Source organism: Dioscorea cayenensis, chromosome 5 (assembly GCF_009730915.1).
Source record: "Dioscorea cayenensis subsp. rotundata cultivar TDr96_F1 chromosome 5, TDr96_F1_v2_PseudoChromosome.rev07_lg8_w22 25.fasta, whole genome shotgun sequence".
In the NCBI taxonomy this organism is placed as follows: domain Eukaryota; kingdom Viridiplantae; phylum Streptophyta; class Magnoliopsida; order Dioscoreales; family Dioscoreaceae; genus Dioscorea; species Dioscorea cayenensis.
Genome location: NC_052475.1, coordinates 22,806,751 through 22,827,519, shown reverse-complemented (window position 1 = coordinate 22,827,519; position 20,769 = coordinate 22,806,751). Strand labels below are relative to the sequence as shown.

Sequence of the window (20,769 nt, the reverse complement as noted above, 5' to 3'; positions counted from 1 at the left end):
GATGAGATATGTTCCTGTGAGTTGTGACCACATCTAGAACATCTCTATGAAGTCAAAACAAAAAGAAGAAGGTACACTGAAGCTCCTTTTCTAGAGTAAGAGAGACCGCTCCCACAGCCAACTCTGGTTTCCTGTGTATTCAATGATAACTGAAATTTTTATGCTTTTTTATAAAATTAATATGTGTACAGTGTAAAATTATTATTATTATTCTTTTTTTTTTTAAAAAAAGAACAACAAGTGCCTAATCAAGGGACGGACACGTGGGGAAACACACTCTATGCCACAATGCCCTCATCTTAAGTTGGGCGAGGATCAAACTCGAGGAGCCACACTCGAAATCCAAAACAAAAAGCTCTACTGCAGTGATTTTGGTCTAATCGACCCTAAAAGTTCAGTTGACACAATATAAAATTATTACCCAGTACATTTATATCTTTATCATATGTGAATTTTAAATTTAATCTCAAAATTTTTTAGAATAAATATCTTACATTAAAAATCCTGATACCAACATTTTATTAATCCATTATTTCTTCATGTATTTAGAGCTATTTAACTTGGTCTCTTTTTGTCCATTATTTTTCTAAGCTAATTGTTGAGATTAGGACCTTTTGGCTGGCCCTTTAGCATTAGAAGGTCATAGGTTTTTTTGTTTTTTTATTATATATGAGCTAGATTTTTGTATTTCTTTTACAAAATTAAATAAAGAACATAAGCCTTCAGACATGGTTCATCATTTATTAATAGCTTCATGTTGCTGTTCTATCATCCTTCTACTTAAAATTTTTTTAAATGTCTTATCAAGCTTTTTATTTTTTTTTTATTTTTTTATTGAATAATGTGGATAAACAACGAATTTATTAAGAAAATAAGAATAACAAATAACAAACAAACAACACAAACAGCCAAATAAAACTACAAAACAGAAACAAAGACAAAAGGACGCTACACTAGTGGTGTAACAGTCTACTACAGACAAAAAAGAGAGAAAAAGACAAGAAAAAAGAAAAAGACAGACATCAAACATGAACGAAAGACCCCAGCCTAAAACTGAGAAGACTAAGTACACCAAGAGACTATAAAGATCAACTCAGTCAGTCTAAGAAGGGTCACTCCTGGGGCTGTGGATGAACCGAGCTTTATTTGATAGTATAAATCATGCCCTGAAAATCTTTATACATATAGAGTGTGAATATATTTTTTTTTTACGAAAATAAATAAATTATATTATTTTAAAAAAATTGAAGTATAAAAAAAACAAAACTAAAGATAAAATATATTACACAAGAAAATTTAATAAATGAATTACATGCCCACTGGAGATGAAGTCACATAGAAAACTAACAGAAATTAAAGAGAACAAAGACCACCTACTCTACGAGAGGAAGATAAATATAATATTAATAAGGGGGTAATAAGTAAAAAAACTGCAAATTTGGGTAGTAGTGGGTACTGTCCCCTCTTCTCCTCCGTCGCCGCCTCCCCATACTCCGGCGATATCTCCCTCCGGCCACGGCCTCGTTTCTAGAGAGATGGAGGCGATGATGAAGAAGTTCCGGCAGAAGTATAGAAGGGCCAGAGACGAGATGGACCGGTGGGATGAGCTTCAATCCCGTCTCGTCTCCCAGTTCGTCAATGCATGCTCCATCATCGACCGATTAGAGGTCTCTTTCTCTTTATTTTTTTGGTTTTTTTCCCTTTTGAACTAGTCTCTTAATTGGACTTTTTCTCTCTATGAATCACTATTACTGTTTATATTTGAAGTTTATGAGAAAAATAATGAGAAAATGATGTCATATAAGACCACCATTGTTGAATTTGTTGTTTGCAATTGGGGAATTCATTCTCATATAAAGTTCACTTAAAGTTGGATTTTTTTTTTTTTTGTGAAATTTGGAGAAAATGATTGACTGTTTTATATTGGGGAAAATTTTGTTATAGTTGTAAAGGTCTGTAGTTCATGCATCTATCTGTTGAATATGAAATGGAGCTGCTATAATGATATAATTTACTTTTTTTTTTTTCCTCTTTTAGGTTCTTAGGGATACAAAAAATTATGGAATTCTAGGATCTGTTAATGGGATCAAAGAAACACTCCTGGGGAAACAGATGGAAGCATTGGAAATGATATTTTGTTCTATGAAAGAAACAATGTAAGTAAGATTGGTTTTCATGGTTCAAATTTTTTTCTTTCTGCCCCTAAGAATGGTTTGTATTAATTGTTGGTATTTTTGCTCCAGGAAAAAAAAATCTGATCTTTGCGAATTGTTTTTTTGCCATTGTCTACTGCAAGGTTATTTTTCTTGTCAGGGATTGATGTTTCATTGTGCACTTATCTGATACCTAAGACCAACTATAGCCTGTGTGAATGAGAGTCAATTTCATCAGACATATATATGGCTATACTATAGTCTATAGTACGTGGGGAAATGAGTGAAGCACAATTTATAGTCACCTACCATTGATCAACCTTTCTGAAAGCTTTTATTTATTTATTTATTGATGGGGATTTAAATATGTATCATTTATGAACACTTGATTATCATTTTATGAATATAGAGTATTCTTAATATTGAATTTATACTCAATAATATTGAGAGTTAACCTTCTAGCTTTCTAGCTTATGTGATCATTCTGTCCCTTCTCCAAAATTTAAATAGATCATTGTCGCTGGGATTCTAGTATCGTACTTTGATGAAGTCCATTTTACTTGTTGAAATGCATTATTGTTGGCCGTTTTATCTCATATATTTAATTTCTTGCAAGTGTAGTGTATTTGACTGTAAACAATGTGTTGATAATCTTATCTTTTGTGTTCAATAAACATCAGGAAAGAGTTTTATGGGACTGTCATGTCTTTTGAAAAGATTGCATCGGATGGGAACCAACTCTTGAGAGGGGGATCAATACCTACAGCTCAGAAACAACTAAAAATAGGCATCTGGCCAAGCCTTGAAGAATGTGTGGATGGTCTCCGGACAATTCATGAGATGCACCGATCTGAGTATAATTTTGATTTAGCTTGATAAATGCTTCCTTTTGAATTGAATGAAGTGCTATTTCGTTATTTGAGAATATTATCATTCCTTTATTCCTTCAAAAGGGCATAACCATTTTTACATTAACTTCCATTTCAGTTCTCCATCCCCCCTTCTATATTGGTCATTGTCATATATTGCTCTTCATTGATGAATTGCTCATGACCTTTTTGTACATTACACTTAGTATCTTGAGTTAATTAAGGGAGTAGCTCATTGCTCGGTTCTATTTTCTAACTTTTCGTGCTTATTAGAATATGTTAAGTGAAAAAGTGAGCTTCAGCATATCGGTTTTCTGATCCTTTTAGAGACACTATCATTCATTATGACTAAAAAAATTGTCTTATTCACCTTGACCTCCAGTTTAATTTAGTTGCAATATTGCAGAATGATTTCTGTATTGCCATTAAATCTATCCCCAAACATTCACTTCCATCAGCAACAAATTATGATACACAAACCTATCTTTCTGATTCTGTTTCCTATTTTCATGTATATTTATTTATTATGCCATTACAAACATGTTCCTTCCAAGCTAACAGTGATATGATACATTTAGATTGGCAATTAGATATGCAGCTTCTGTGCAAAATTCTAAGTGTCCAAGTTAGTGTAGATTTTTTACCAACTTCATATGCTGAATGTTATGTAAAAGCTTCTTACTGAAGTTTGCCTTGTCAGGTATCTTCTCAAATCATCAATTGTTTCCTCATTGACATGGATGTGTAGGTGGGTTAATCACTCTGGTGTTGTTTTGCTCTTCTGAAGTTTCTTGAAAGTTGCTTGCTTAATTGTGATTTAAAATTTAAATTCAAATATAACAATGCAACATTTTCCTTTGTGGCTGCTAGCAGATGTAGGTGCATTTCTTGATTTTTCATTATGAAGACTTTTTTTAGCCAGAAATTGTGCCAACCATTTCTTCTACAATGATTTGTAAATTATACAGCTAGTCGTATGTTAACCATTTGAAATGAAAAACAATGGGGAAAGCTTGCACTTGAAGTACAAATTAGTTGATCCATTATGTTCTAATTTGTTTAGAGTATCAAACTAATCAGTGGAAACACATAATGTCATCTTTACATCTGTGGAAGATTTTATGTTTAACTAGCTGTTGTTTGTGATCGCCTTAAATATTGTGCTTTGCAAGTGGCCTTTGAGATGGTTTTTCAACTATTTTGCATCATGTATTGGATATTTCTGCAACAGTTTTCATATTATGCTAGCGATTCTGTTTCATTTTATTTTGGTTTAAGTCAATGGTTGCGATGAAGAATGGCTTTTGTAGCCTGAACTGAACTAATTGAAATATGTTATTTAATATATATATATATATATATATATAAAAACAAAAAGAATGCACACTGTTAATAATATTGTGTCCCTGGCATGTCAACTTCTGATTAATACCCTTCTATTTAGCCAGGATCCTTTTGAGCTGGCAGAAAGAGTTGAGTAAAATGCATATTCTTTTAACATAATTGTTATCTTGTGTTATAACCCTATTGAATGTGTGCTCCTTTCTGCCTGCTCCATTTAGGTCTGACTGTTTGTTCTCAAAGGTTCAAACATCATTGTTTTTTTCTCATTTATTACCCTTTAAATTCTTGCATCCCATCCTGGTAAGTGGCTTTCTTGTCCTGTCTCATCTCCTCTTAATGATGTTCCCCTTTCTGGTCATTCAACTATTATGATGTCCTGTTTGTGTTGTGTTTCTAATCTTGCATTGGGTCAAACATTGATGACAGGATGCAGGCCTTTGTCCTAACTGTATTGTGCCATGTCTTTCTTTCTCCTTGGAACATGTCACCTCCATAATGACTGGTCACATTTCATCCACCAATGTGATAGCGAGATAATTATCTCGTTTGTTGCTTCATTGATGTTGCCATATGAGTCATGCACTTCACGTTATAACGAAGATTTTGAACAGGAGTGTATTGGTCCTGTATGCTAATTTTCATCCTCTTTATTGCAACTTTCTTGTTGTCCTGCATCCTCCAATAAATTCACAAATCACACCGCAATCTGAACTGTCTCAATGCATTTTTATGATCAACCTAAGAGACATACATTCACTTCAAGCATTCATCCTGTTTGTTTAGTGTATTCTGAAATGGAAGTTCTAGTTGCCAAATATACTTTTGGGGAATTGTTATGTTATTTGAATTGGTGAATGACCAGTGATTTGCTGTTGTTCAGTGCCAGTGATATCGGTGCACTTCGCCAACTATTGATGGACCAGCCCAACATTTCCACAGATGAAGGTATGGAGCGAATGTTTTTATATCCTAAGTAGAAAACTGCAAGATAAGTTTCAATTCTCTGATGTCTGATCATTTATTATTATTCTCTGCAGTGCAATCAATTTTTGAGATAATATTTGCTGAAGAAATCTCTTGAAAATCCAATTCCTTCCTGTGCTTGTAACTGAATGAAGAAGAGTAAAGACCAATTTAATCAACAACATGATACACATGATCTTGCAATGTTGTCCGATTATTCCAATGGACAATATTCCATGTATTTTCATGGGAGCACAAAGGAAGATCAGGTAACTGCTGCAAAGCAATCTTACAGAAGAGCTTGTGGTCAAATATCTTCCAAACATATGTGCATGCTTACATACATATATATATATATATGACATTGAATATGGATGAAATTTAGGCTGCAAAAAGAATTTAGCAATGGAATTAATAAAGTCGAAATTGTTCATACAATTTGCTCTAATTATGTACTCAATACATAGTTCTAAGATATATGCAGATTGCACATACTGATAAATTTTGCAACACCACAACTTCACCTTATCTTTGCTATAACTCTATAATTTTCACAATGGGTTAGCTTTTTTCTTCCTTTCTTCTGTTTATTTCTTTTCCTTTTTCTCTTTTTTAAAAGTAATAAGTTAGTCCTATTTAGAGCCTTATTATTCCCAATCAACTGAGGAACTTCTTTTCCATTTAAATAACAGCGAAAGAAAAGACATGACTTCTGATGGATCTCTTAGTGAGTATGATGCCTTTGTATCTTTGGGAATTGAAGACACTATTATTGGATATCCTTCCCCTCTGTTTCTCAATACCTACAAAATAAATAAATAAATAAAGATAAATATTCAAATTTTCCATTTCTTAGATTTAAATTAATATACATACCTTAAAAGCATCTTCGTCTGTTCTATCATCACCAATATACACTGGAATAGCATCACCATCATTTGCAAACCCTAATGTATCAAGTAGATATTCTAAGGCGCGCCCTTTGTCCCATTTTATTGATGGTCGGATCTCAATAACCTATTTGTCAAATATATCAGTAAATTTTTTAATTAAAAATTTAAATAGCAATGTTTTGATAAATATTAATAAGGATTTCAAATTTACCTTTCTGCCCCTTGTTAAGTGCAATGAAGGGTATTTGTTAGCAATTTCCACCACTTGTTCTTCAAGCACACCCCAATACTGTAAAAATATATGTACACACTTGAAATAGATTTTAATAAATACTAATTCAAAAGTAAATATTTTTTTTTCAATTACTTTGTTAAATAAAAATACATGCATATACGTACCTCTTCATCGACACGCCGAAAATGTACACTTACACAAAACTTATTATTCTCTATCATGATCCCAGGTATTTCCTTTGTCTGCTCCTCCAATTCGTCAAATATCTATTATATTTTGAACAAAAATCAATTTATGCATTAAAAAATAATTTTAAAAAAATCAGAGATTATTGTTTACTTCTTCAATTATAGGTAAAAACTCTTGAGCAGGTTGAAAAACCACCACTTCATTGCCCTGCAGGCAAAAGATCAAAAAAGTTAATTAGTGTTAACCATGTTTAGCATTGACATCCTTAAAAATGTCTTTACATATTATGATAAGGTGTGCATATATAAGTATATACAAAAACATGAATCAAATTTGTATGTAAATACTATAATTATAATGTATTATAAAAGTATACTTGCAAATATGCAAAATTAAAAAGAAATAAAAAAGTTAAAAAAGCACCTACGTTTTCATCAATTGCTTTCTCATGGAAAGAGGAACTTGCATTCTTTGAACATTTGAGAGGTGCCATTATATCCATTCCATGACTTCCCACATAGTACAACTCGTTTAATCTAACAAAATCATATACCTGAAAAATAAATAAATAAATAAATAATAAAGCCCTTCAAAAGAAATAATAATTTTATAACAAAAAATATTAAAAACAACATGCATAAATATTAATATATATACCTTATCTCGTCGCCTACCACTGACGATGCAAGTTGGGAAATATTGTGCTACTTTGCTTACTGCTGAGCGCATCTAAAAATCATCGAAAAAAAGAAAAAAAAAATGAATGAATAAAGTTAAATTTTTGTTTTTAATTTATGTGCCTTTATTTAAAAGATTAATAAATATTATTGTGATAGCAAAGTAAGAGTTAGTAGTGATTTACTCACAGAATCAGACATGAATGCACGATCAGGATCATCTACAATTGGTGATAGAGTTCCATCATAATCTAGAAAAACAACTAACTTTTTCTCCTTTGCAATGCTCATCATTTTATCAAATTTATTCAGTGCTGAAGGATGTCTCATCTACAAATTTTTCCCATCAATTTTTTTAATATTCATATAATGAAATTAACAGAGTTTCTTCAGAGTTTCATATTCAAATCTAATCTATTATGTAATAAAGACATGGAATTTGAATTTTTTTTTCTTTCCTTTTCTGCATGCTAAGAATTAATGCAGCAAAACAGAAAGGAAATTTCATTCATAAATATTAATTTATGTGAAATGCTAACCATTTTGACTTACTTTCCATTCATTGTATGCATCTTCTTCTGCACTGTTTTTATCAGTAGTATCAATGCTAAGATGATCATCACTTTGTCCTTCATTAGACGAAGAATTTTCGGTGTTTGTGATCACCATCTGATCTGCGTTCTGATCGTAAATTTCTCCGGCGATCGATTCAGTGACTAGCTGTTCTTTATCATTACAGTGTAAACCCATCCTTGAGAGAAATCCTGCATCAAAATACAAATGAATTAATTGCTAAATATTCAGAATATGCTGTATATTTCCACTGCTTCACTTGCTGATATTTCTTGTTCAAATGATTAATTTTTCATCAATTCACATACATTTAGTAATAAACTTGCATGAAATATGACCTCATAAAATGGACAAACAAAATCTAAAGTGTCTTGATAGACTTGAATGTCATTTTCACTTATTTTCCAAGAATTTTTCATGGTCACACATGTTAATCATATGGTTTTTCATATCTTCAAGTTGACAACTCTAATAAACTTGCATTTGTTATTAAATTATTCTGATATAAATCAATATAAGCAACTATATATGCCTACACTAAAATTATGTTAGTTCTTCTAAGTTGATGCCATTGTAGTGCTATTATATTATGGAAAAAAAAGGACTATAAAACCAATGAGATATTCATGTGTTTTCTTTGAATAAATCTTGGTCATGGTACATGTTGAATAGTTATATATTCTCTATCTTCAACAAAATAAAAATAAAAAGCCACATAAATACTCAATTCCTTCATGATGTGATCACTCAAATCAAAAGGAATCAAAACTTCAGAATTTAAACCATATATAACAATGCCAAATTAGAATTCAAAGAAACTTTTTCTTTTCTTATATTGCACAGTTACAATAAGCATGAACCACAAGCAAAGTGAACTTAGTGTCAAGACAGATATAAATAAACTATTAATAACTTCCAAAAAGATATAAACACATTGATGAACATCCAAAAAAACAAAGAAAACTGAAGTTTTGTATGTTGTTTTCTTTCAGTCCCAAGTGCATGTATATATGGACAGCACAGCCCAAATACTTTATTAGTATTATTATTATAAGTATTATTTCTTATGCTTGTTTTCATTATCACCATTGATTTCAAGTGACTTCACAACATCAACAAATAACATAGAGAGAGAGAGAGAGAGAGAGAGAGAGAGAGAGAGAGAGAAAAAGAGGTCCATATGAAACACCTCCATCTCCCCCAAAACTAAAATATTCCATTAATAATAAAGTGAGCGTGGATGTATTTATAAAGAAAATTTTAAGTTTTATAAATAAAAGATTTTTTTTTCCATAAATATTATCATGATCAACTCATCAACATCAAAATAATAATAACAATAACAAAGAAAACAAAAGGAAAAGATGAGCAATTAATTAATCTACGTGGTGTTTTCCTAGATTTCTTCTTTTTATTAGGTCCTAGTTTTTGCCAAAAATTCATAAGAAGTCCTTGGTATGGGCACTAAAACTGTGGGCTCAAGAAGTGAATATTCCCGTGAGAGGGCCCCACCGCTAAAATCCCCCTGACACATATTGCATTTGCATGCATTGCATGCCCTTCCCCCAAAAGATGATGTCTTCAAACCCACCCATTGAAGGGCCCCACCAACTTCCACTTAATTACAGCCGCCCATTCCTTCATCAAAAACTTCCCTTTTTTTCATATTAATTTCATAATATAATTCCTCCAGTATATTGACACTATCTCAAATTTGCAAAAATTAGAAATAATTCAACGCTATACATTTACATGTGTATATATATATAATAAAATTGGAGATTCAAGCAAAAGGTAGTGGTTTTGAATGAAAAAAAAAGGAGAAAAAAACCGTTTATATAGTTGTACGACAGCAACAAAGGCAGGCATATGCTCAAATGTAAAAAACTATAATTTTATTTATTTTTAAATGAGAAAACATCAACCTCAAAAATAAAAATAAAATAAAATAATAATATAAAATTCTATTTCTTACCACCTTCCGGGCCCTACCTTCAAAGAACGCACTTTCTTTTCTTTTTTTTTTTCAAAAATAAAAAAAAAATGATGAAATAAGAACCTTGAAAAAAAGCTGCAATCCTTCATCAAGAATACATATATATGCTAGAAGCTACCAAAAGAAACATATTAATAAAAATTATAAAGAGGAGATCACATAGACATTGGAATTTTAGAATAAAAGCAATTCACATTTTCATTTGAAGAACAAAAATAAATAAATAAATAAATAAATAAAGGTTGAGAGAGGGAGAGGCTTACGTCTAGGCCTTTGTATAACCTTTATGTGGAATTCCTCTGTATACAATAATTAAGAATGAAGAAGGAGAGAAGAAGAGGAAAGAAAGGGGAAATTGGGGAAAGGAAAGGAAAGGAAAGAGATGATGATGAAGAATAGAGATCAAGAAAGGCTCAAAATAGAGAGAGAAAGAGGAGGGATGGAAATGGAGTTGCCTGTCTATATTTATGGAAAGGAGAAAAAGGGTAAGGGGGTTTGAGTTTTTTGTATTGCACCTTCACGGATTCATTACCCTTACAGTTCTGTTAAATTACGGTTTTAGTTTTTTCTGTTAATTTTTATTATTTTGTTCATTATGTATCAGCCTAATGTTATTTATTTTATGACCTTAATAGTTTTCAGTCGCTTTTGTATTGGTAATGATATATTAGTAAAGATGGTTGTATGCCTTGATTTTTTTTAGATAATTAATTGAATATTAAAAAAGTGTTAAATATAATATATCGAGAATAAAATTAAAAAAAAAAAATTGTAGATAAAACTGCCTTTTGAAACGAATCTTCAACGATTATTTATTGCGTTGACGTATATTCAAAAAGTTTTCCATTATACGTCAGCAATTTTAATTTGGTGTTACCGAATAAAAGTACAAAAGTTTGAATTTTTTTTTATTCGTATTCATTTAATATCAAATAAATTAATTATCTTAACATTTCTCCCAGATATATTAACTACACATGAAATTTTAATATGATATTATTAGAGCATAAAAATAAATTAGTCAAAAAGCTAGTGATGTTAGTAGTATTATAAAATACAAAAGCATCAATCACAAGATTCACGACACTGAGTTTTATCATTTTTATTTATTATCAAATAAATTAACAATATGAATTAATGCTCCCTATGGTCTTTTTACTTGTTCTATTCTAGAAGCTTTCTTTGGTTCTTTTTACATGTTCATTTGAATCTATGAAGTATTAAATAGTTTTTGCAACTTTACTATTTATCTTTAATAAACTCCTATAATTTTTAATATTTATTTAAAATATTAAAACACTATATTGAGAGAATAAAAGATGCAATTAAATTATAAAGAAAATTCAATGAAATCTTGATGGGTTTTTAAATGGGGTAATTTTGGAAAGTTGATACATTTTTTTAAAATTTAAGACAATAACTAATTTTAATTGGTTTTCTTAATGAAAATGATTGGTTAAGGGTAATAAGTACATAAAACTAAAAGAAGTATTTATTATTATATAATAATTTTAATTTAGTACATTTGAGTAATAACGATGGGTAATTAAGGTGTTTGTTGTGATATCAACTTGAAAGGTAGTCATTTTCATTTAGTTTGAAATAAATTAACACATATCTTCAAGGGATATCACCTAGCTAATTAGAAAATAAAGTTGAGTGGAATATTATTGCAAATCAACTTATTGAATTAAAATATAAAATTAGTTATTTTAATTTATAGCAAATAAAGCTTTTAAATTGTTATTTAATGTTGAATTTAATATATAATCAAAGGTTACTAATCTAATATAAATTGTGTAAAAATGATATGTTTTTAACACTCGTCAACTCTGTTCTTTCTGCCGTCCCAACCTATTGGATGTCCATTTTTAGACTTCCCTCTTGGGTTATCAAAGCTATTGATAGGATTAGGAGGGATTTCCTTTGGTCAGGTGCAGAAATTGATAAACCTAAGATGCGTTTAGTCAGTTGGAATCGTATCTGCAGACCCATAGAACATGGGGGTTGGGGAATTCTAAATTTAGATGACTTCAATCTTGCACTCTTAGGGAAATGGTGGTGGAAATTTACCACCGGAGTACCTTGGTGTGGAAGAGAGATAATTCTTTATAATTATTTCCAAAATTCCCCGCTTTGGAATCTCCATAATCGCCCCCCACAAAGAAGGTCATTTATCTGGAATGGCCTCTTACAATGTCTTCTGGCCTTTAGAAATTGTATTTCTTCAATTGTACACAATGGGGACTCCACTCTTTTTTGGCTTGATAAATGGGTGGAGAATCGTGCGCCAATGTTACTTTGGCCAGAGCAGTTCATCCTCTCCAATCGCCCCTTTGATACAGTTCAAAATCTGGCTCATTTATTACAATCTCCTTGGTTCGTAGACGGGACTCACTCTACAATTGGGCTCTTAAGTAGCAGTGTCCCAAACACACATGGTTTGAGAGATAGCAAAAAGTGGAGTCTTACGGCAAATGGAAGATACACAGTCAAATCGTTCTACGGTTTTCTTAGACACCGGGGGGGGGTCATGTGTAAGACCACCAATTTGATTTGGAAGAGTCCTTGTCCAAAAAAAATTTGTGTGTTTAGTTGGCTAGCTTGGGACAATAGTATCCTCACTCTAGATAAGCTGGCAGCACGAGGATGTAACAGACTCCCCACTGTGACATGTGTTATGTGTAACGCAGGCATTGAAACTATTGATCACTTATTCTTTTCCTGCCCATTTGCCACGTTTATCTGGAATTCTCTCATTCCAATTTTTCGATTACCGTCACCTCCACAGTCAGTTCATGCTCTTTGGGGATCTTGGAGGCCCAAACTCTCTTCTCATGTGAGAGATGCGGGGGACCTCATTATCCGTGCTTTAATGTGGAACATTTGGCTAGAAAGAAATGCTCGCATTTTTAGGGATACATACTCTGCATGTAAATCTGTATTATGCAAATGTATTCATATGTTTCTACTTTGGTTGAATGCAGTACCAGATAAAAAGAAGCCAAGATTGGAGGATTCAGCGGTGTCTGCTAAACGCAGCCTGGATTTCCTGAATGACCAGCCAAGATCCGACGAAGAAGACAAAGCTGAGTAGTCAGTGATTTTTTGACCCTAACCTTTGGGTGGGTTAGGGGTCTTGTTATGTTATTTTGTTTCGACCTTGTTATCTTATACTTTGTTTTTGCTCCACTTCTAGTGGATGTTGTTTGGACTTATTTTCAGTTAATGCATGTGGTTTATCCACTTTTTTCAAAAATGATATGTTTTGTTATTATGATATTATTAAAAAAAAATAGTTGATCATTTTATATTAGGGGAAGAATTTAAAAAAAATATATATATATATTCAATGGGGGTCTTTATTTTTCTTTGTTCTTTTGCTGATGTATCCACCTCTAGTAGACTTTATTCTGTATCATGTTTTGCTATTTTTTTATTCTTTTAGTTTGATTTTTTTGTATTTGTATTTGTATTTGCAGGTTTTATTAGAGATGTGGGTTCACTTTTTAAAAACATTTTTTTAATTAGTTAAAAAATATAGAGAATTATGTTTTTGTATTTTGATTATTATCATTCGGTTGTAGAGAAATGGAATCCTTAAAATTATACATTGATGATGGTGAGTTGACATAGATTGATTTTGAATGACATTGATGGACATTTTGAGATTTACATTGATGAGGTGTTAGTTGATTTTATAAAATTATACAAAATAACACACATAAGATATACAAATTTAATGTATTTTATGAAAAAAAAATTACCCTCTCTACACAGTTTCAGAATGCAAATTTTGGATAATACTATATTATGAAAATACATTTCTTATTTTCACTTTTAATTAAGTGGATTAATTTTTTAAAACAAGACATCTACAAAATATAATATAAAGTTATAATTTAAATAATAAATGTTGTAATGTTTCTAAAAATAAACGATAGTCTAAATAATGGAATAAAAAAAAAATCTAGGATTCCAAATTCCAATCTTTTTCAAATTAAAAGTTGATGGTACATGATTTATTCATATTTATTTAAAAATTATAAAATAAAAATATATCAGGTTCCGCGTGTTGAATTTAGTAGATTTTTTATGGCCAAATAGTGTAATGATATGTAGCATAAAGATATGTGATGTGCATACATTCTGTAATATTTCAATAACAAATTTGTTTTCATTATCAGATTTGGATTTATCTTAATCAGCATGTTATGAAACATATTATATATGTAATTTTTTTTAAAAATATTATTGCAACTCAAATGTATTGGCATATCTCACTAATAATAAAATTAAAAAATATATGTAATGTGGAAATTGGTTTTTGTCGGCGGTGCTCCTTGTTTAATACTATTACATAAATAGTTGTTATGAAGTTTTATCAATATTTTAGTTTGTTACTTTTAATTATTATTTTTTAAATATGACACAAAAAATATATAATGTTTAATGATCTTGCAATATTAAAACTTTGATTTAACATTAAATGTATAAAAAAATTATTATTATTTCATTAAGAAAAAAAGTTGAACGTCCCTTCATTGTTTTAATAAGTATATATAGATACGGAATACTTAATTCACTACTATTATTATTTCAAAACCTTTAACTATGTTATCTTAATTTCCATTTTATATTATTACTTGAAAAATACAAACATTTTAGAGATTTTCTAATTTTTTGACTTAGATTTAAAATAAATTATTATCACTTACTCTTCTCAAGTGTAAGTGTGTGTTAGGGGGTGGTTGTATTAAAGTTTGTTGAGGTTATGAATATGACTATAATTATCTGAAATAAATTAGTATTAATTTTGTAAATACAAATGGTCAAATTGTTTTTAATGTAAGTACTTAAGAGGGTATGTATTAGAATTTTAAATAGATTTGAGTTTCAGAATTGCATTGTTATACAAGTAATTGTGACATTGCCAACCCTATTTAAATTTATAATTTTAATACATTAAAATTTAATTATATGTGAGCACTAAAGAAAACAAGTTATACAACTTATTCTATAAATCCTTTGTAAGGCATGATCTTTGAATTTATTGTTTTATGATCAAAGTCATTTTTCTAATAATTTTTAAAATAAATCAATTAATATAGCCACTAATTAGCTCTAATAAACTGATTTAAACTAATCTAATTATATTTTATTTTTGGAATGACTGGCTATTCATTTTTAGCAGTAAGGGAAGAAAGACATTTTTAACGACATAATAAAACTCATGTTTATAAGTTTTTTATTAACAGTTATATAGAATATATTCAATTTTAAACTATGAAAGATTTTTTAATAATATTTAAATATATATATATATATATATATTTTGAAAAAAAAATATATTTTTTGAAGCAAGTAATCATTAAAAAAATAAAAATCAAAACCCATAATTAGTATTTTTTTGGTAACTTTCATATGTTGTCAAAATTTCAAGCGTGTATCTGAGTCATCTGTTTTAAAAAAAAATTATTCTCTCATTTTGCATTTGTTGTTAATGATCACTTATATTATTATTATTAACTAAATGGTTGAGAATGATACACGCATGGTACCAACAAGTCACATCATTTTTTTTTAAAAAAAAAGAAATTATCACATTAGTAAAGAATTACGCCTTTCTTCTTCAATCAAACCGGCATCTAATAAAATAAGAAAACACTTAATCTTATGTTTAATTAACAAAAGAGAAATTTGTCATCTTGATCGAATGTTATTATCTAGGCTCTCTACAGTTGCAGAAGGGTCTAGAGTGAAGATGGAGGATTCTACTTCAGCTATTAAGCGTAGTCTAGAGTTTTTTGGCCTTCGGGTGGAGGAGCCTGATGGTGCGCCGACACCGGAGTGGGTCACGATATGCACACTGACTAATTAGGAGTAATGTGTCAGGAGGGTGGCGGAGGTAGTCGATTTGCCTCGTCTTGTATGAGCTGTGTGTTATTTTTTGTGTTGTTGTTTCACTGTTTGTGATTTATTGTGTAATTCTCTGTGTTCTTTTTTGCTTCTTTTTCGGAGAGAAGTGAAGTTTTCTTTGTAATTTTTAATTTTTAAATTGAAATAGTTTACCTATTTTTTTGAGGAAAAAAATTGTCATGTTTGTAAATAAATCAAAACTCAGACCAAGTGAAACAAAAGCGTTTAAAAATACCTACATAAATATGTCTATTGAAAGTTCCTTTTTTTTTGTTTGAAAAAGAAAGTTCCTTTTCTTTATAATAGATAAGTGAAGCATGCATGGTTCATGTGATGAATTAAATAAATAGATATGAAAGTCATTGTGAGACCTACACCATCTTGTGAACTAAAAAGGAGTGAGTGGTCAGAGAGGTTGATGGCTCCAAAGTCCAAAAGGAGCCCTTTTTGATGATACTAAACTAAGAATTGGGAATGAAATGGACAAATAAAATCTTTAATAATAAACAAAAGCATAAAACCAAATCAGTGAGGGCCCTCATTGTGTATGGCTTGAGCAGGATTCTTTCTATGTAGTATGCTGCGGTTCTAGAATTGTGCTCTCAATGAGGTTGCCTACTTTTGGTATTATGATCTCTAATTGAACATTTGGGGATTTTTTTTGATTTTTTTATTTATTTATTTATTATTATTATTTTTTTAAATGAATGTGGATAAATTTTACACCATTAACTACAGAAAACAGCAATGAATTATTACTCTTTTATTACATGAATAATTAAAAAATATTAACCATAATTTTTTTTTATTACGAAATGTAAACAAATCACATGTTAAAAATATGCACCCACGTAGAGTTAATATTTCAACACACTTATGCTCTCACCCTACGTAAACTATGGTTTAAATCCACTTTCTTTCTCATAAACCAAATTTAATTATTTTTGAAATCATATATGTAATTGGCAAGATGATTTTTTTTCATAATTGGCTAAATTGTATTTTAAAAACTACTTAATTTTAGAGATTAATTTTTTTAAATTCAAAGATTATTTAGGCTTGAAACTCTTAATTTTAACAAATATTTTGAGTATGACAACAAACAAATAATTAAATGATTAATTTAAACAAACCCGAAAAATTATAAATATTTTACAATCCATTGTTGAGTTTCATCACTTAACCCAAGATTCATAGGAGCTCTAATTATTTTACTTTTGTATATGAACAAAACTCATCCAATTCCCAGAAGGTTTGTTTGGAAGTTTTGAAAGCTCACAGGCGAGTGATATATGTATGCTTTGATACAATTCTTTTAAAAACTTATTTATGTGCATTTTTTAACTAGGTTTTGAAGCCCAACAAATAAAGGTTAAATTAATTCGAAGGTTTTTTTTTATAGTACATGTCATTACATAAAAATTTATTTTTGTCTTAATTATGCATTAAAAAAGAGTACAATTTTTTATTTTTTTTTTTATGAATCAATAGATCATTGTGAGGGTGGCAAAGAGATCATTAGTTATTTTCTGTGATGTATATATAATATTTTCATTAGATCATTGCGAAGGTTTGTGTCTTGATTATTGACACAAACAACCAATCATAAAATGCACATTTGATATACATATAAAGCACCGTACCATGTTTCCCATGTGTATCTTTTGAGATTTCATTGTTAGAGTTTCAATCCATTGCTTTTTAATTGAATATTTCTCCCTCTCTCTCTCTCTCTCTCTCTCTCTCTCTCTCTCTCTATATATATATATATATATATTTATTTTGGAGAGAAATGATACAAATAACAAGTATTGGGAAAAAAACAAAACACTTAATTAATTAATTTATTTAATTATTGATTTAGTATAAGTAAAATAAAAAAAAATTGAACAAACTAATTAAAAATATTTACTTAGTTGAATTTTGCATATATTGAACTAAAAAGGCTAGTGATACATACACACACACACACACACACACACACACACACACATATATATATATATATATATAATATGTTGCTTATGAATTTCTTATGTGATGTAAACCATTTGTGACAAACAACACCACATGATATTCAGATTATGAAATAAGAATTAAAATCATTTGAAATCATAATAGACCAATAATATCTGAGATATATGAAAACAAAACTAGTCTATAAGTTCATTATACCATTGTAAGATTTTGTCCAAAAGTTTTTTAGCCTATTACATAAACTCAATTTTAATTGGGCTTGCTCACAAAACTAGTCAACCTCAAATGAAAGCCCCAGCCATGTTTAGAATGATGCTTATCCAACCTCAGCTTTGAAAATTAGTTCTCATTATGAACCTACATAAATGGCTTTTTAACCCACTCATGCATGCAATTTCATTACTAGTTATACTCATCCTATTCAAAGAAAAAAAAAGTTATGGTTAGGAATGACAAGATGAGTTTTTAGGCAACTTTTTATGTCAAGAAGAAAAGATTGCAACAAAGATGAAAGTATCAACAAGCTGCCATGATTGACATGCAATACCAACAAATTAATTAATCAAACTAATTAACAATATTCCTATTAAATTGAACTAGCTAGAAAAGAGATTGAAGAAGCATATATTGCTTTCAAATTTTCAACTGATCTTAATTAACTGAATTTTAATAAACTCTCAAAGACTTGGTCTTCCTTGCCTTTAATCTCAATGAAATGCATACCTTTATTCCCTGCTTAGCAATTCTTTTCTACAGTTTCTGCAAATGGAGAGTTTTCAATACAGTTGCAAATTATATATATATGGATGTAAATGGGGCGGAGAATCCCCGTTCTCCGTGGAGACCTGCCCCGGCGGGGTGGGGATTTCCCGAAATAACCCCCCGCGGGGCGGGGAACAGGGGAAAACCCCTCCCCGCCCCGCTCCCCATGGGGATCCCCGCGGGGATTCCCCGATTTTTAATTATATATATATATATATATTGAAAATAACTCATATGATTAGTTATTTATTTTTTTAACATAATTCAATATGAATATAAGATTATAAAGACCAAATATGTGGGTTTTAAAAAAATATATTTCTAATATTTATTAATAATGTTTTAGATTTTTAGACTTTAAGTAATACTAGTATTACTCCCATGTGATGTACGAATATATATATGAAAATTTTTTAAAAAAAATTATTAATTTTTTTAAATTTCTATAGAAATTAAGGTAAAATTAAGATTAAATAAAATAAGCTATTTATCAACTTCAAAAATATAATATTTTTATAAAATTAATTTTATTATATATTATGAGATAAAATAATAAAAATTAGTTTAAAATAATATAATTTAGTGTTATGTTATAAATATTTTAATATTATTAAAATAATATTGGTAAAATTTCTATGAGAAATTGACAAGTGTCAAATAGGTTTTCTACTTTAATATATATATATATATTTTTTGATATATAATATTATTAGAATTTTATGTAATAAAAAAAATTGGTGTCGGGCGGGGATTCCCCGACCCCGTGGGAATCCCCGCGGGGGAGTGAGTGGGGATAATTTCTCCCCCGCCGAGAATTTGGAGGCGGGGAATCCCCGCTCTGTGGGAAGCGGGGATGGGGACGAGGATCCCATTCACCGCCCCGCCTCGGCCCGCCCCACTTACATCCCTAAAAAGAAAGGATTGCAACAAAGATGAAAGTATCAACAAGCTGCCATGATTGACATGCAATACCAACAAATTAATTAATCAAACTAATTAACAATATTCCTATTAAATTGAACTAGCTAGAAAAGAGATTGAAGAAGCATATATTGCTTTCAAATTTTCAACTGATCTTAATTAACTGAATTTTAATAAACTCTCAAAGAGATGGTCTTCCTTGCCTTTAATCTCAATGAAATGCATACCTTTATTCCCTGCTTAGCAATTCTTTTCTACAGTTTCTGCAAATGGAGAGTTCTCAATACAGTTGCAAATTATATATATGTCACTATATATTGTTGGGCTTATATCTATCTTAGGCCTAGCCATAATGTTGAGTCCAGCCCAGGCCCATTAATAGTAGGGTTTGGGTTTGCTTCATACGTGTATGAATTTCTTTGCCATGCAGAGAGACAGAGTTGAGGAAAAAAAAAGGAGAAAAAGAAAAGAAGAGAATACAGAGAGGTAGAAGAAGCTGAAGAGTATGTACTGATCTTCAATTTCATTATCTTGTTCCTTTTTCTTCTTTCAATCTTTTTTTTCTAATATTTTTTCAAACCTAGCGTTTGGATGAATTTGCAGTTTTGAAGGTATTGTGATGTTCTACCTTTTGTGATTCCTGTTTTCTCTATTCATGATGTACATCTCAAGTTTAGAATTTAAACTTGAGAGAAACTTTTGTACATATGTTTTGATGATATGGAGAAGCTTGTTGGTGAGGGTTTTTCCACGTTATTTTTTGGTGTCCAATTTGATTGTGCTTAATCTCAAATTAATTAGAAGATTCTTTTAGTAACTCTATCATATATGTCAAAATCTAATGTTGCTGATATATATCTGTCATGATTGTTGTATTGAACCAACACCTTAATTTAACCTCACTGATAATTAATTATGATCTAGCTAGTATCTTTTTTTGGTGGTGTTTATATATGTTGTCTAATTTTTTTGGTTACCTTTATTTGTATATGTTTTCCTTTCAAATTTATTGCCACCTTCTACTGATTCTTCAGAGATTCTAAAGTCTTTTCATTTTCATTGATGTTTATGATGTAGTCACATTAATTAATGTTGTTCTGAGTATGGTGAGCATGCATATATGATAACATCCCAGAGTAATTTACTCAACTCCAATTGTTCCGAGTATACGATAAACTTATATATATTAGTTTCATTTTTCCCATGCATCTCCCATATATATATATATATATATATATATATATATACTGAAAGAGTACTCTGAAACTGCAATTATTTGTTAATAGCAATGTTGGATA

At 30.0% G+C, this 20,769-nt stretch overlaps 3 protein-coding genes across 5 annotated transcripts in view; 1 reads left to right on the top strand and 2 right to left on the bottom strand.

Annotated features, from left to right (window-relative positions):
* Positions 1–20,769, bottom strand: part of LOC120260967 (hydroquinone glucosyltransferase-like) — an 80,670-nt gene that overhangs the window by 13,689 nt on the left and 46,212 nt on the right. The gene's annotated exons all lie outside the window — the stretch shown is intronic.
* LOC120260972 (uncharacterized protein At5g43822) lies at positions 1,308–5,762 on the top strand. 2 transcript variants are annotated; one of them, XM_039268596.1, is made up of 6 exons: positions 1,311–1,667; positions 2,038–2,156; positions 2,834–3,007; positions 3,723–3,770; positions 5,247–5,311; positions 5,404–5,762. In XM_039268596.1, exons 1-6 carry the CDS (start codon positions 1,536–1,538, stop codon positions 5,445–5,447), a joined length of 582 nt encoding a protein of 193 aa, XP_039124530.1. In that variant the 5' UTR covers positions 1,311–1,535; the 3' UTR covers positions 5,448–5,762. The 2 variants fall into 2 exon arrangements, with proteins under 2 accessions (XP_039124531.1, XP_039124530.1); XM_039268597.1 differs by lacking the exon at positions 3,723–3,770 and having other exon boundaries at positions 1,308–1,667.
* LOC120260970 (probable trehalose-phosphate phosphatase 6) lies at positions 5,836–10,200 on the bottom strand. The gene is made up of 10 exons (XM_039268594.1): positions 10,156–10,200; positions 7,876–8,087; positions 7,513–7,653; positions 7,304–7,375; positions 7,074–7,199; positions 6,797–6,853; positions 6,622–6,723; positions 6,434–6,511; positions 6,206–6,346; positions 5,836–6,132 (listed from the first exon to the last, which is right to left on the bottom strand). The coding sequence occupies exons 2-10, from the start codon at positions 8,071–8,073 to the stop codon at positions 5,977–5,979; spliced, it is 1,071 nt and encodes a 356-aa protein (XP_039124528.1). The 5' UTR covers positions 8,074–8,087; positions 10,156–10,200; the 3' UTR covers positions 5,836–5,976.